The 16058-nt window shown below is 38.1% G+C and overlaps 1 protein-coding gene across 5 annotated transcripts in view; it reads left to right on the top strand.

Annotated features, from left to right (window-relative positions):
• LOC113226432 (sodium/potassium-transporting ATPase subunit alpha) overlaps positions 1–16058 on the top strand; it is a 43530-nt gene that overhangs the window by 24398 nt on the left and 3074 nt on the right. For 2 of the 5 annotated variants that reach the window (XM_026459044.1, XM_026459047.1), the window contains 10 exons: positions 549–767; positions 1818–1998; positions 2258–2515; positions 2916–3265; positions 3969–4220; positions 5025–5236; positions 8247–8430; positions 9257–9472; positions 11394–11488; positions 15497–15671. In XM_026459044.1, coding sequence (XP_026314829.1) covers positions 549–767; positions 1818–1998; positions 2258–2515; positions 2916–3265; positions 3969–4220; positions 5025–5236; positions 8247–8430; positions 9257–9472; positions 11394–11488; positions 15497–15671 — 2142 coding nt within the window. Of the gene's footprint in view, positions 1–548; positions 768–1817; positions 1999–2257; positions 2516–2915; positions 3266–3968; positions 4221–5024; positions 5237–8246; positions 8431–9256; positions 9473–10424; positions 10520–11393; positions 11489–12487; positions 12617–15496; positions 15672–16058 lie in introns of all 5 variants that reach the window. The other 3 variants (XM_026459048.1, XM_026459045.1, XM_026459046.1) reach the window with 3 other exon arrangements.

Genomic DNA, 16058 nt, shown 5'->3' with positions numbered 1-16058 from the left:
TATAAAACATTGTTCTTCATTTCTTCTTACTTTCAGTCCTATTGTTGTGCTGTATTTATACTTGTAGGAACATATTATCTTGATTAAAAAAGTACAATGGATAATATTGACTTCATAGTAAGTAGTACCAAAGTGACAATGTACTAAATAAAAAACCATCTCAAAGTGAATAAAACTTACTATGTAATCTGTCGAAATGGTAATAAATGGGTTATTTGATGAAATGTTACAAAAGTTGATTGCATGCCATGCCAGTAGAAAGTAAATGGACTAATTACTCGTTAAAACAACATAATCGAGACGAGTATTAATTTAATTCGGCACGTCACTAGCTACACTATTGAAGGACGTTAAAAAAGAGACTGCGTAATTAGGCGGCGTTTACGGCTCAGGGACCTGGTCACAACTTACCAAACGTTGTATATATCTGATTTATTAGTCAGATAAGTTGACAGATACCGTTCGTCTGTTATAAGGTGTCTAGAGGCTGTGTAATCGATGTTCATAGTTCAGTGTTTTGTCCGTAATATGACTGATCTATTCCGCAGGTGAAATTTGGCGACCGTATTCCTGCTGACATCCGGATAATCGAGGCCCGTGGCTTCAAAGTCGACAACTCCAGTTTAACCGGCGAGTCGGAACCCCAGTCCCGCGGCTCCGAGTTCACCAACGAGAACCCGCTCGAGACCAAGAACTTGGCTTTCTTTTCCACCAACGCTGTCGAGGGAACTGCAAAGGGAATCGTCATCTGCTGCGGAGATAACACCGTGAGTATCAAAGATTCAAACGACAATAGATAACTTAAATAAAGCGTCGGACCAACATAGTAATACCATAGTCATAAGGCAAGTTGGGTAATTCCATACAAACGTAGCAGCGCCTCTTGTGTGCGTGCACGCCCGCCACGCGTCATGTACGAACACACACATTCGAATAATCTCGCGTCACGAGTCGCACGCGCCGTTCATTAAGGAATTGTAACGTTCGCTCTGTATTTTAAAAATGACATCAAATAGTAGACGTGTTTATTGTTTTGTTTGTGGTGGTTTGAATAAGAGTGACTATAATTCAGAATTGTTCCGCATTTCATTTCTATTTCATAATTATACTATCATAATCGAGATACTAATCTGCGATAAAAGTTGGACAGTGGGGCCGGCACACGACGGACTGGGTGGTGTAACAGTATATTAGCCGTTCCATCGTCGTACAAGCCAAGATACTGTACAAAGTATATTTAAGTAGTCTTAATCTAGGTTAGATGTATAAACTAAGTAGCATTACGGAGCGACATTACTATCTTCTTACACGTAAAGCTCCTTAAATTTAGATTTAAACAAGTAAAATAATCATGTGACAACCCTACACTCCGAGCCAAGTGTAGGCATTGATACTTCGAACAGGCGGGAGTAGTACAAGTAGGGCAATACTTGCCTTATTAATACTATGGTATTACTGAGCATAACCATAAAGCATACTTTTTCTTAAGGAACTGCGGTCACGCAGTATTCGCTTGCAAACAAAACTGAGACTGGCAAGACTTCGCTGATAGTACGTTATGGCAGATTGGCATTTTTGAAATTAATGTTACGCCTGAGTGCCTTGAGGTTGAACCGCTGAAATTCAAACGACAATAGAAAATTTCCTTTAGACAATAGAAATTAATCCTCTCTTTCTTATTTTTTTAAAGAACTCTAGTTCTTTTATAAAATAAAATATACGGTCACTCGGAAACTATATAAAAATTTTAGTTCCTAAAGCTATATGCTTTCCTGAATGTCATGGCATCAGTGCTAATTATAACAATATTCTCTCAGGTAATGGGCCGCATCGCCGGTCTCGCTTCTGGTCTGGACACGGGCGAGACTCCCATCGCCAAGGAGATCCACCATTTCATCCATCTCATCACGGGCGTGGCCGTCTTCCTCGGCGTCACCTTCTTCGTCATCGCTTTCATCCTCGGCTATCACTGGCTGGACGCCGTCATCTTCCTAATTGGTAATATGAAGCTCGCAACTTTAATTCGGTGATATCATGCAAATTTAAATAATATACAGAAGAATTGTTCATATACAGTTGCATTCTGTTTTTGTTCAATTTGTTTAATACATCTAAATAGTGATGGCACAGGCTAGCAAAATTTCGAAGGGATTTATTTTTAGTGAAGATACTGACGCAATATGATTTTCACCTCAAGAAAATGTATTTAATACCTTTAGATACAAACTAGGAACTTTAACACAATTTCCCACTCTAGGTATCATCGTAGCAAACGTACCTGAAGGTCTACTGGCTACAGTCACTGTGTGTCTGACCTTGACTGCAAAACGTATGGCCTCCAAGAACTGCTTGGTAAAAAATTTGGAAGCTGTCGAGACTCTCGGCTCCACCTCCACTATCTGCTCCGATAAGACCGGCACGCTGACTCAGAACAGAATGACCGTGGCTCACATGTGGTTTGACAATCAGATCATTGAGGCTGACACCACAGAGGACCAGTCCGGTGTGCAATACGGTGAGTTGTGAAATCATACATCCATCCATCGACTTAAATTGTTGGTGTACTAAAGACCATTCAGACCATTCAATTTTTTTGGATGTTTTTTAACCTCATACAAAAGAGGTTGTATGAGGTTAAAAAACATTTATTTGTCACGATTTTATGCAAAAAGAACAATTGGCGAAAACCATCCCTTTAAGAAGAAACATTAATATTATGAAATTCTCTAACAATAATAGTTGTTTATTTCAATCCATAGATCGTAGTAAAAAGTGACCATCATACTTTAAAATTGTTAAAGTTATTTATAAAAAAACAAATACGTAAAATCAATAACATTCGTATGTAACTATAAATTAGTACAAAATCTTTAAACAACAAATAAGTGTAATATTACGAACAATTTTGTTCGCAGACCGCACTAGCCCCGGCTTCAAAGCTCTGGCCAAGATCGCGGCTCTGTGCAACCGCGCCGAGTTCAAAGGCGGTCAAGATGGCGTGCCCATTCTGAAGAAGGAAGTTGCCGGTGACGCTTCCGAAGCCGCTCTCCTGAAATGCATGGAACTAGCCCTCGGCGATGTCTTATCCATCAGAAAGAAGAACAAGAAAGTCTGCGAGATTCCCTTCAACTCCACCAACAAGTATCAAGTTTCTATCCACGAGAGCGATGACCCTAGCGACCCCCGCCACTTGCTCGTAATGAAGGGAGCACCGGAAAGAATCTTGGAACGATGCAGTACCATCTTTATTGGTGGAAAGGAAAAGGTAATCTTGCAACTTTGCTATATATGTTTTTTAATTGCAGAAGCAAAGACACAATAGACAATTACGAATACTTGACTAAATATAATAGTAAATTTTGAACCCAAAAAAGCTTTCGGAATTACGGTACCGCTTTGGAGACAGCCATAACAAAAACCTCTTAAAGGTTCTATTTATATTTTGAGTAATAGCTGCACGGCCATTCATATTTTCTTTTTCCCGTGTATCGTATTTAAACAAATGAGAAAGGGAAACATCTGAAATGAATGCCAGGAGTTCATGAAATCTTAAAGTTTGAAAAAAGACACGGTTTAACAATATAATTTCGTCTTTGAGATAGGTAGATGAAGTTGCATGTAAGTAAACGTTGATAGTATGATTTTAACAGAGTTAATTTGCCAACTGATAATTTCTATTGATATCTCGAATTTTTGATACTAGAGATAAAAAGAGCGGTGGTAGCCCAGTGTGAGAAGGATTGCTCTTCAACTGAGAAGTTAACCGTTCGAATCCCTGTATCTGCGACTTTGATTTGTAAGTTACGCCATTTGTAAGTGTTTAGTAGCGATACCTCTTGTTAGCAGTGAAGGAAAATATGGTGATAAAATCTACGTGTCTGAGACTATAAATAAGCCCTTGAAAAACGTTAAGTTGATTATGGTTATATGTAGACATGGAAATTAATAACAAGGCAACTGTATTTCAGGTGCTGGATGAAGAAATGAAGGAAGCCTTCAACAACGCGTACCTGGAACTCGGCGGCCTGGGCGAGCGCGTGCTGGGCTTCTGCGACTTGCAACTCCCTTCGGACAAATACCCCATCGGATTTAAGTTCAACACCGACGACGTCAATTTCCCCGTCGACAACCTGAGATTTGTCGGCCTGATGAGTATGATCGACCCGCCGAGAGCTGCTGTGCCCGATGCCGTCGCCAAGTGCCGGTCTGCTGGTATTAAGGTTTGTATCGTTTGACTATAGAATGAATACAACGTTTGGTAATTTGGGTATGGAACGTTAGGGTGGTTCGTGAAAAGAAACGATGCGTACGGGACAAGGATAGCGGGGGAAGAGAGTGTAATAGGGAGATAGAAAAGGCTATGAATGCAAGACGCGTAGGTTTTAAAGTAGAAAAAAAGACCGTCAATGTTTATAAAATTGTTTGGTTTATTTAGATTAGAGGTTCCCAAACTATTTTGTTTGGTAGACTATGTGCCTATCTAACGTTGATTTTTTTTACAAATTCTCCACTTCCAATGCGTGTTAAAATTGTTAATATAAAGATTGAACAAGGAAAGTTCCTTCGATTCGGCTGGACTCGAACCAGCGACTTCACCATACCGTGGTTGACGCTCTCCCAATGAGACCTTACAAATTTCTCTATGTATTTTTGTAGATTTTTGTTTTTAATTTTAACGACTTTTTTGCCATGATTGAATATCATGATACTAAAATGACGTGATATTCAATGCGCTTAATATTCTAATGTGTATTTAACCGCTGACATAGTACTAGTGATAAACTTTGTAAAATAATTTAAGTTTCAAACATTTATCTATTTGAGTTTGTTGTCAAATGTTTAAGAACTTCAACGGTAATTTATGTATCTATTATGAAAACGTGTTATGTATTTTCACATGACTAATCTGTGTAATGTGGATTATTCCATTTATGGATAATTAAAATTCTGGTCGCGAACCTAGTAATATGACTCTGGAACTTTGTGTATCTATATGTGACAGTATTTGACGTCTTACCTTCCAGGTAATCATGGTCACGGGCGACCACCCGATCACAGCAAAGGCTATCGCTAAGTCCGTGGGCATCATCTCAGAAGGCAACGAGACCATCGAAGACATCGCGGCTAGACTCAACATCCCCGTATCAGAGGTGAACCCTCGTGAGGCCAAGGCAGCCGTTGTGCACGGAACGGAACTCAGGGAACTCAATTCGGAACAGCTCGATGAGATTCTCAAGTAAGTACAGTACATATTACAATAAAATACTTTTTGTAGCGCAGAAGAACAAACAAAAGACAGAACAACGGTCGGCCTCGATGACAAGATAAATTTCGGAAATAATTATAATCAGAGGGTGGAATAAATTCTCATTATATCACACGAAATCAGGATCCAGGAGTGAAAATCAATAAAAACTAAATTTAACTAGAATTTCATTAACTTACTACGAAAATACTTTCCTAACTTACAAAATCAACTTTATTCGCTAATATTAATTTACTCAATCATAAATTAGCGAAAGAAATCCGGTATATATTGCCCCTCATTACGCCCCAAAATACTGCAGCTTCCTTTGCTTTACAATTCTTAGTATTTCCAACTCCTTTCTCATTCGACGAAGAACCTCAACATTGGTGACCTTTTGTACCCACGATAAATAAGTAAATTTAATAAATAATAAAATAAATAACTTTTCTTAGTGTTCGATCTATGTATTAATAATTATTACGAACTAGTGGAGTAACTTCACAAAGATAATTTAATATCACGGTGGTCAAACATCGTGACATTCGACTAACTTAAAAATTGCGAATGAAAAGTTTTTAATGTAACAAGAGGTACGATATCACATAATGACTTACAGACATAGGCTTCAAACTTACAACTCCCCTCTTTTGCGTCGTAAAATGGGTCCAGTAACCATTCAATTGAAAAGACACTACATTGAAATTAATTAATAGCATACGGATCGTTATATGTATACCAAAACAGGATGTGGAATGAAAAAATGTTTTAGCAATCACCATGATCATCAAAGTTCGTACTTTATCAAAGTCTGAAAACCAATTTACATATACATCAGCCAAGGTCCCTTCAAATTATGTGTAAAACATCTGCACATACCCACGAGTCGCGTGATAACACGCCGTTTTGTTACCTTCCGCCCGATTGCCCTATTCTCCGGTCGGCCTTGACTCCTGACATTGGGGTATGGATCAATACCGTTCGACATTGGACTATTGCTTCTCTAATAGACATCCGGTTGTAAACCCACTATGCGGCTTACAATTTCATTTGCTAAATTACAATTATATAATTTGGTGGTTCAATTATTTTTTTATACTTGATTAGGAGAGTTATACAATTTTACATAGACGTACAGAAAGTCTGTTCCAATCTATTGTGCCAAAAAAAGTAAACAAACCGGTTTGGTTAAAATTCTAAAGTAATCACTCAATAAATGGAGCAAGTAACACTTTCACGTATATTTTGAAGATTTCGACTTTATACCTCATCACTTTCCAGCACTATTCATTTAAAATACTTATTAAAATCTTATTTGAAAAATGTTAGTACAAAAGTGAGGTTCTTTTTTAAATATAGATTTGTTAGTAGTCTATGGTTGAATAGGGCTGTATGGAAATAATTCATTCGGTTCATTTAACTAGCTTTTGTAGTCGATTAGTGAATGGATAATTTAATCACAGTCCAACGAATATCTGTACATAGGATTTCAAACAGGATTTAAAATTAGATTTTTCTTATGTAAGAAAAAATTTTTGACCTCATGTATTTATTATTTAAGTATTTGATATCATCACTCAATATTGAATCACATATTTTTTTAAAGTAATCAGCAGCGAAGTCGCAAAACCCATTTTATTATGTAAAACCCAGTTAATTCAATTAAACAAATCGATTCATTCAATTAATTAATCGATCTGTAGATGGCAGTACAGTTGACCATCACTAAACTGTGAGTGGTCGGTTCAATGATCTGTTTGTTTGTTTACTTTTCTAGCAGAATGGATTGGAACAGACTATTTGTTTCATGTAATTTGTATTATTTTTATGACTTTCATATGATGGAAGCACTTTTGGCGCTTGATCACTTGTGCATTTGTTATACCGAGAGTACGATTTATCGATATCAAGATTGAAGTAAAATATCTAATAATTGTACTAACAATAATAAGCATTTAGTTCATACCTGAATCCATGTATATTTAGTAACAGACTTATTAACTGTGTTAGTAAGTACATTAATTACTTTATATTATATTTACATTTATTTAGCAGCCCTAATAGAGGGCACCACATGCAGCGCGTTGAATCATTGAAGGGACCATCAACTGTGTCCGCTAATGTGATCAGGAGGGTGTTCATGCTGGCGCCCACCCGCTGATTAACTTGTCAGTTTCTCATTATGTATTGGAAGCCATCCGTGTGTGGTTCTGCAAACATTATTGATGCGCTGCAATAACGCGGTAGCCCCAACAGCATCCTATTATATTGGACATGTGGGGCGTTATACGCTTTTTGAGTAAATGCCATCCACAGATTGCAGGTGTAATACGATTGGCATTAGGTTTGAAACAGGGTAACCTTCACTTTTACTTATGACGATGTGACCTCCTTCCATCGTCATCCCACCTTTGTCACCTTTTCTCCGGTTCCTGGCCACTTGTTTTTAAATTTTGAATCGTTCTTTAATTCCTTTGTCTCGCCATTGTGATTTTGTTTCGATCCATCGCCACTCCCTGCTCGATCGTCGAAGCAGACACGTCTTCTCGTCGAATTTTTGATCCGTTTACCAGTTACCAAAAATCTGTTGTGCAATAAACATTTAAAAGATTACAAATCAACTTTAAAACATTTTTATAAACCCGGATTTATTTCCACTATTTCTTTTGAATTTTGAACTTTAAATTCGCTAAGCAAAATGTGTGGAGGCTGCGGAAGCGGCGGAGGCTACTACACTCTCCAGGCTACATTACAATCAATAGGACATGCTTATGTGGTGCCACCAGCGCGTGACACGCCTTTTCATACTGTAAATCTACATATCAACATATTATTCCTTGCAGCCAGCGCTCTACGTTCTCTTTCCATGTCCATGTAGTCTTTTAGCTAATATGATGATCCATTTATTTTTAATTATTTGTTTTAGTCAACTCGTTACTTTAGTCGTAACATTAACTGTTGATTTTAAAGCTGGTTAATCGTAAACTGTTCCTCTCACCAGGTACCACACGGAGATTGTATTCGCGCGCACATCGCCACAACAGAAACTGATCATTGTAGAAGGCTGCCAGCGCCTTGGCGCCATCGTGGCTGTCACAGGTGACGGCGTCAACGACTCCCCTGCTCTGAAAAAGGCTGACATTGGTGTTGCTATGGGCATTGCTGGTTCTGATGTGTCTAAACAGGTACGTTTTGCATAGTATCACCCATCATCAAAACTTCACTGTTTTTTTTTTCCAAACGTTGACAGACAAGTCAGTAACTAAAAAACGGCTAAATAAAAGCAAATCGAATTTCGGAAAGGCCAGATTAAAAGTACCAACAATAAACACGCACGTATGAAGAGACTGATTGTAAGAGGATGTCATCCATCCGAAAGAGATTTGTCAGGAACGTAACCAGTGTAGGTTTATCGTCGCTGCCATCCCTAGTTGTAGGTATGTATGTATGTAAACAAAATTAATGAACAATTAAATTTTTACTTCAGTATTACAATTAATTATATCCAGGTGTCGTTAAGCAGTATTTATTTATATATATTTTTTAATACTCCGCTAATTTGTTATTTTTATTGATACAAACACAAAAAAAATCGTTTGATCTGACAGGACTTGATCCAGTGTCTCTTGCCATTCTGGGGCCACCGCTTTTAACCTACTGAGCTTTAAGAGCGACACGGTTAACTGGCACTCGTTCTAGTCCAGTCGAGTCGATGGAATTTTATATGTTGTTCGATCTTTGTATTAATAATAAAAATTGATATTATTTTGTGAATGCAAGCTGCGCTTGTGTTGAGTTTTTTTTTTTAAATTAACCGCTTGAATATTCAACATAAGCGCTATAGTGCACGATTCAACCTCGTGGATTCGCGGAGTAGCAAATTAATTTACTTCCATTTTTATTAACATCGACTTCCGCAAAGTAACGCCTGAATGTATTAATGAAATTATTTCTGCCATGTTGCTAAAGTGAAAATATTATTTGCAAATAACTGGACAATATTGGTTTTAGGCGGCTGACATGATCCTTCTGGACGACAACTTCGCATCCATCGTCACAGGCGTGGAAGAGGGCCGTCTCATCTTCGACAATCTCAAGAAATCCATCGCGTACACTCTCACTTCGAACATTCCTGAAATCTCCCCCTTCCTGGCCTTCATCCTTTGCGATATCCCACTGCCGCTTGGCACTGTCACCATTCTTTGCATCGATCTAGGAACCGACATGGTAAGTTTGGACTTTCGTAGAATTCACTATCTCATTGTTATCGGTTACGTTTATTGGCATGATTCACCAAAGAGCTCATACTGAATGAGAAATTTACTTCACACGTTGAAGGTTGGACCTAGTGTCTACAGCTGCTCTTTTATTTTCTGAAGAATATTTAACAGCTGGCCACCGACTGCGCCACCGAATAAAATGGCCATGTGGTTAAGTAGCGAGACGCCCAAGTGGGCACGGATATCTGCCCAGGACGATACTGGGGACATACTGAGGCGACGAGTGACGGAGTTTATACTCCGCCTTATGTTTGTTTTTGTCTACAATAACGAGTTTATGTCGTAAACATCCAATATATATCCAAGGATATGGAATGTCATTACAAAATTCTCTCTTAATATGACCGCGGTACTGAAGCACGCTGATAAATGTAGCACAATGTAAAAACATTATGTTGCAAGAGCCGTTTCTGAAAGTTTTTAATTATTAATTTAACTTTAAAAGTTAATAATGATTATCCCATTAATTGGTAAAAGATTTTCTTTTGTTATACATTCAATATGAAGTTTTTTAGCAGTCAACGGTAGCAAGAAGTACAAAGAAACAGTAAGATCTTGTAACATTCTGATAATACAAATATATTTGCAAATAATCTCGACGTGTATGTATATTCGACAAATTTTGCTTTTCAAAACTTTCGAATTCTAAATAATTAGCAGCTTTCCATCATTGTTTTACAGTTTGGCGAAATTTGTTGGAATTCTAATTGATTAAAAACATATATGACATGTAAATATAACTAAAGTATGGTTGTAAATCAATTTATAAATAAAATATTTACTGGTGAGAAATAAATTGAAGTACAACTGCGTACATTAAAGTATCTTCCTTAGCATTGACAGCAGGGGAGCAGCTGGACAATTTAATGTATTTTGTATTGAATAAGTGATTGATTTAGGTGCCAGCCATCGCACTGGCATATGAAGCAGCCGAGTCGGACATTATGAAACGCCCGCCTAGGAACCCGTTTTGTGACAAACTTGTCAATGAGAGGTCTCTATAGTGTGTCGATATGTATGCTACCGTGTAACCTTAACTGGATTTCAGCTAACGCCGCGGTGTTGTTTAAATTTCGTGAAGAGTGAATTTGCTACTTAACGGAATTACAGCGCACTGGAGTCGTTTAAAAATAACTTTAAAATGTGCCTGAATACAAACATGCGTCTCTTGCGCTTTAATTTCGTAAAAGAATACATAAAAATTGTGTTACATTTAGACGATGTGGAATCCTGCATGATTCTACTAACTCTAGACTACTAATGCGGAATGCGTTATGAATGCAGACTTCGAAGAGTTTACCTGTTAGGCGAAAATTAATATAGATGTGTTCTGTTTGTTCTAATATCATTTGACGCCAAGCCTTCGCGATCCGACGCTCTGGAAAGTTCAAGTAGATGTTTACAGTTAGACAGACACAACACACTGATGTACATGTCATTGTCATTTCACTCCATCACCATTCGCCACCTCGTGTGACCATCGTGTCCACTCCCGATCATTCGGTTATATTTTACGTTTCACATCCCGGTGAATCCTGTACCTGCCATAGCAGAAGTCATCTCATATTTAAAATTTTTTATGTGTTACCTTTTAATAATTTTTTGTTGTTAGTCTTAAGCATCTGTGTCTCTCCGAGCACGCGGTACGAAAGGTGTCGGATGTCCACAGCAGTGATGTAATGGAGCTAGTTATCTCGTGACGGTACCGCGTGGTCGGCAGGGGTTGTGTATATGTTCGATGTTGTACACATGTGTTAATGATGCACCACGCTTTGTCCGAGTGCGTGCCGAGCGGGCGCGTCGGGTACGCGTGCGCGCTTGCGTACGCAGCCGCCGACCGTCCGCTCACATCGCTAGTGTTTGTGTAGGTGCCCGCCATTTCCCTGGCTTACGAGGAGGCAGAATCTGACATAATGAAGCGACAGCCGCGTAATCCTTTCACTGATAAACTAGTAAACGAGAGGTAAAACACCACGAGCGACACCATCGTTCGTTCAAAGATATTATTATGTACGCTAATGCTTGCTACCACGTGTAAGTTAGTCTTCAATATTGAGGATTGGTTGTTGCCTGCTGTGTGTGACCATGTCCTGTTGGAACACGACTAGCTCTGTGGATATTGAAGGCGACGATAGCACCGCTCCTAACTCTGCCTTGCGTTGTCTTTTCATATTTTTCTGTACTAACGTCTCTTCTTTCGATGTACGTAGTTTGGTGGAGATGGAACGATGCGGTTTGCCAGCACGTCGGCCTCGGCCGCAAGCGCCTCGTTCCATTGTTGTGATTTTGTTCTCACTTATCTTTAACTATCTATGGTATATGTGGTCTGCGTAAGGTAAGTCCGGTGTCTCTCTGTCGCTGTCATTTGTACAACCGCATGCTGTGCCAACACTAACCCTCTTGTTCTTCTATCGTTATTTTATCTTATATATTTTAAGTACTCTCATTTTTTACCTTCATTATCTTCATGCACACCATGACACGTTATTTATTTCACACAGGATCTCGCTATCATTCAGACTTTTTTCACATTTTGACACCTCGAGCCTCATCTCGACACAGAGTTCGTAATACATTACTTAGGCAGGTCTCTCACATTTTTATATAAATATAGGTACTATGACACATAGAGTTTATACATTGAATATTATATATAAAATACAGCTAGGGCTTATTTTGTCACTATCACTAGAGCGTAGCATTTCGATTTTGTACTCTTCTTTTTAAGGCCGGTAAGAAGCTGATTTTTGAATTTCGATCACGCCAGTATTTTTCTACTTTACATTTACTAGCTAATTATAATGCGTAATATAAGTTACATTACTGTATAGATTTATTATAATAATTTCTATCCTATCTCGCTAGTTGTAGATAATATGTACTTATATTGTGCGGCGTAGCCGAGGGGAGTGTACGTACTCGACTCGTGTCGTATCGTGTAAGCCGCGTTGCTACCAGTAAGTGTTGGTTGTTCTGATTGCTTGGTGTTACCAAAGGTGCCTGCTATATCCTTGGCGTACGAGGCGCCCGAGTCCGATATCATGAAGCGGCAGCCCCGGAACCCTTACACCGACAACCTCGTCAACAGAAGGTTGGCCCCGCACCACCCGGCCGCCGCCCGGCCGCGAGTCACACGCTTTACTAGTTACTCATTTGGTGTTAACACACTAGCCCACCACAAAAACTCCACGATTGGTGAGATAAAAAAAGCATTGGAATGGTGCGGCTACTGGTTCAACAATACCATTTGACTGGATGTGGAAGAGTTGTGAAGATCCCCCTTAATCTAGCACGAAGCAATTGGCCCCGATCCTCAATCATATAGCAAAAGAGTCTGAGTGTATTTCCCTCGCAAATGACGCGTAGTGTTGTAAGAAATAGTAGCTCCTTTAGACACCCCACTAATGAAGAAAAGTACCCAAAAGAAAAATTGAATTAGTTTTTTCTATAAAATAGTAGATTTAACAATTTAAACTAGCAAGATATCCTCTATACTAATCCTCTATAGAACTTTCGCCTGTCTCCGATCTTCACTCTTCCATATTTCAAAATTAGCGTGCGAGCTGCATTGTCCGGTGCACGATTAGCCAAAATTAGTACATTGTTTAGTCCTCGTCCTAGAAAGGCACTAGTTGATTAATTGTGTGTTATGTCATTGTAGTGTAGACTTTTCGACATGATAATTAAGTTTTTTTTTCAAAGGAATGACGTAGGCGTCGTGACGTAAAGCGATATTAGTTTTTTATTAGTTTCCAAAGCGGTACGTTTGTTTTGTACATTGTAATTTTATAGTTTATGTAAGTATTTTACATAGTAAACGCACGTTCCTAGACGCGTAGATCACGAGCTACAGGCTTACGCTCACAACACACTACACATGAAATAGGGCTGTTTCTCTCTATCTATTTTTCTTATTTTGCCAGATATATCTTTTAATTTGACGTCATTTGTCACTTGACCCCATGGAAATTCCGACCCAAAGCGCTTGGAAATGTTGTTTATGAAGTAGTTATTTGGGTCGATCCGTATTTACGGCAAGGTGACCTACTTTCTCGCGTTTACCCAATTGATTTGCTTGAGCCTACTTCTGCCTTTTTACCTTAAAGTGTTTGCACAATGGATGTAGCCTATACTTCACATACTAATTCAAAAGATGTATGAGAAAAATTGCATAACCAAGCTTTTATTTAATGATTAATATGAAAATATGATGCAATAACACGTATTCAAACATTTTAGCTCAATCGATTAATGGAAATTAAGTAACAATTCCTTGCGAAATTTAAACTTCAAATTTAATAAATTAAATAAAAGCTTGCAAAGTGTAGACTGACTAGTTTCAAATGAACCACTACACAATGGCGCAAGTAACGGCTGTAAATATCCATGTTTGTGTTCATATATAGTGATATTAGGTATTTATAAAATACGCATGATTGTGATGAGGGCTCGTATCTAACTGGTCAGTTATAAAATCCTGACGTTGTTGATGCGAAAAATTTTAAGATGCGAAGATATTTAAAACAAAAAAATTACTTAATGAAGTTCCCACTTTTTACGCCTTTGCAAGTTGTTTTCGCCTCAACAACAGCCAGGGGGTGTAGTGGACTCACTAGCTTTAAAATTTTAAAAACTAAAGCTATCCTAAAAAAGGAATTCAGTACACTTAATTTCATATCAGAACGACAAAAAGTCCACTTCATTATGCTTGGAAATTTAAACGCTGTTACTAGTCAGTGTCGCCTAACAAAATAGAAATACAAAGTGCTTTATAGAATCATATTTGTTAAAGTAAAAAAAAATGATGAAATCCTTAAGCTAATAATTGTCAAAGAATAAGGCACTTGTAAAATAACTGCTTCAATGCCGACTTACCTTGAAACCGACATGTTATGCCGTTTATCAAATTTAACATAACAAAAGAATGTACATGGCAATTTTGTTTTATACCAGCCCATTACGAGTAGATACGTATCACACCCTTAATAATAAAGTAATTAATTCTAAATGTGACATTTTTAAAGAATTGACATTTATATTACGAACTAAAAGTAACACATGTCGCACCTCCGGTGTAACAGTGTCCTAACCTGTGAAATTTGCATAAAACGAGTTAAAAGCTTTGTGTTTAGTGCCACTGAGCACATTTGAAGAGCTCTTAAATGTTATACTATTTCAATAAGCATTGCTCTCTATGAAAAAGAAAAAGAATACATAATAGTATATGTTTTTCCATATACATTACATTTCAAAAATTAATTGGCATCACTATGTTTTGTATTTGATATATTTGGCAAACAATTACCATGTGTAGATGGCATGTGTGACAAAGTATTTGCCTTCTTTGCCTATTCGATAAATGCGGCAAACACCAAACTGGCGTTACCGCTCGCTGGTTGGTTTCTCGATGCACATCAAAGGAGCCAAAGATGCAAATACGCTAGTAAACCGTCAACACTATGATCATTCATTATTTGAACTCCTTATTTCGCCCCATGTGTAGACGGCCATATTTGTCAGTGTTTGCATGTTTGTCGTACGTTAAACATTTTTCCAAGTACGTACATCAAACACCCAATAACGAATACAAGTAGCCATGTGGAGTGCCGGCATAACGTTTTTCATATCATATTCACTTACATTCACATGGTGTCACTTACATTATTATTTGTTTTTAATCTAGCGTGTCAGTTTTCCAAATATGTTACATTTTACATTTCGTCACTTTATTATTGAGGGTGCCACATGATTTTCGAGCCAATCTGAATATCATAATTTCGAATATTCCCATTGTAGTACTATGTTGCATGACAGTTAACAGTTTTCAATTTCGCCATATGATGAAATAATAAATTATATCTATTGCTATACGTAATGAATAGCAGTCAGAAAAAATATAGAAATTTTAAAAACGGCAAAAGACAATGTCGGTACAAAAATTTCACGCATTAACACGTTGCCAAACCTCCAGGTTGATTTCAATGGCGTACGGCCAAATTGGTATGATCCAAGCCGCGGCCGGATTCTTCGTGTACTTCGTGATCATGGCTGAAAACGGATTCTTGCCGTTGACGCTCTTCGGCATTCGAAAGCAATGGGACTCGAAAGCTATCAACGATCTCCCCGACACCTATGGACAGGAATGGGTATGTTTCATTTGCGTAGTTATTCATAGTGCATACGTCGAACATAGAAAGTTAAATGTGTCGTCAACACATATGATTCTCAATACGTGACTCGCAAAGAGTTCTATTACGACCCCCAGGCGTCCAATCCACAAGTAATCCATGTCAGCGAAAAAAATAGGTGCACGAGATATTTGTGTCGACGAGAGTCGCACACAGTCGTGACTAAAATGTTGGTTTTCTATAAATAGTATATACACAGGTTTAACTACCTCCGTAGCCGAACGGATACCATGCCGAACTGCCACGCAGAGGTCCCAGGTTCGATTCCCGGGCTGGGAGTAGTACATACATAGATACATACATACAGTATACTTAGTATCTTATAATACACGTAAATTGAATTGA

This window comes from Hyposmocoma kahamanoa, unplaced genomic scaffold, assembly GCF_003589595.1.
Source record: "Hyposmocoma kahamanoa isolate Upper Pololo Valley unplaced genomic scaffold, ASM358959v1 192, whole genome shotgun sequence".
NCBI lineage: Eukaryota > Metazoa > Arthropoda > Insecta > Lepidoptera > Cosmopterigidae > Hyposmocoma > Hyposmocoma kahamanoa.
The sequence above is the reverse complement of the archived record's forward strand: the minus strand, read 5'-3'. Positions and strand labels throughout refer to the sequence as shown.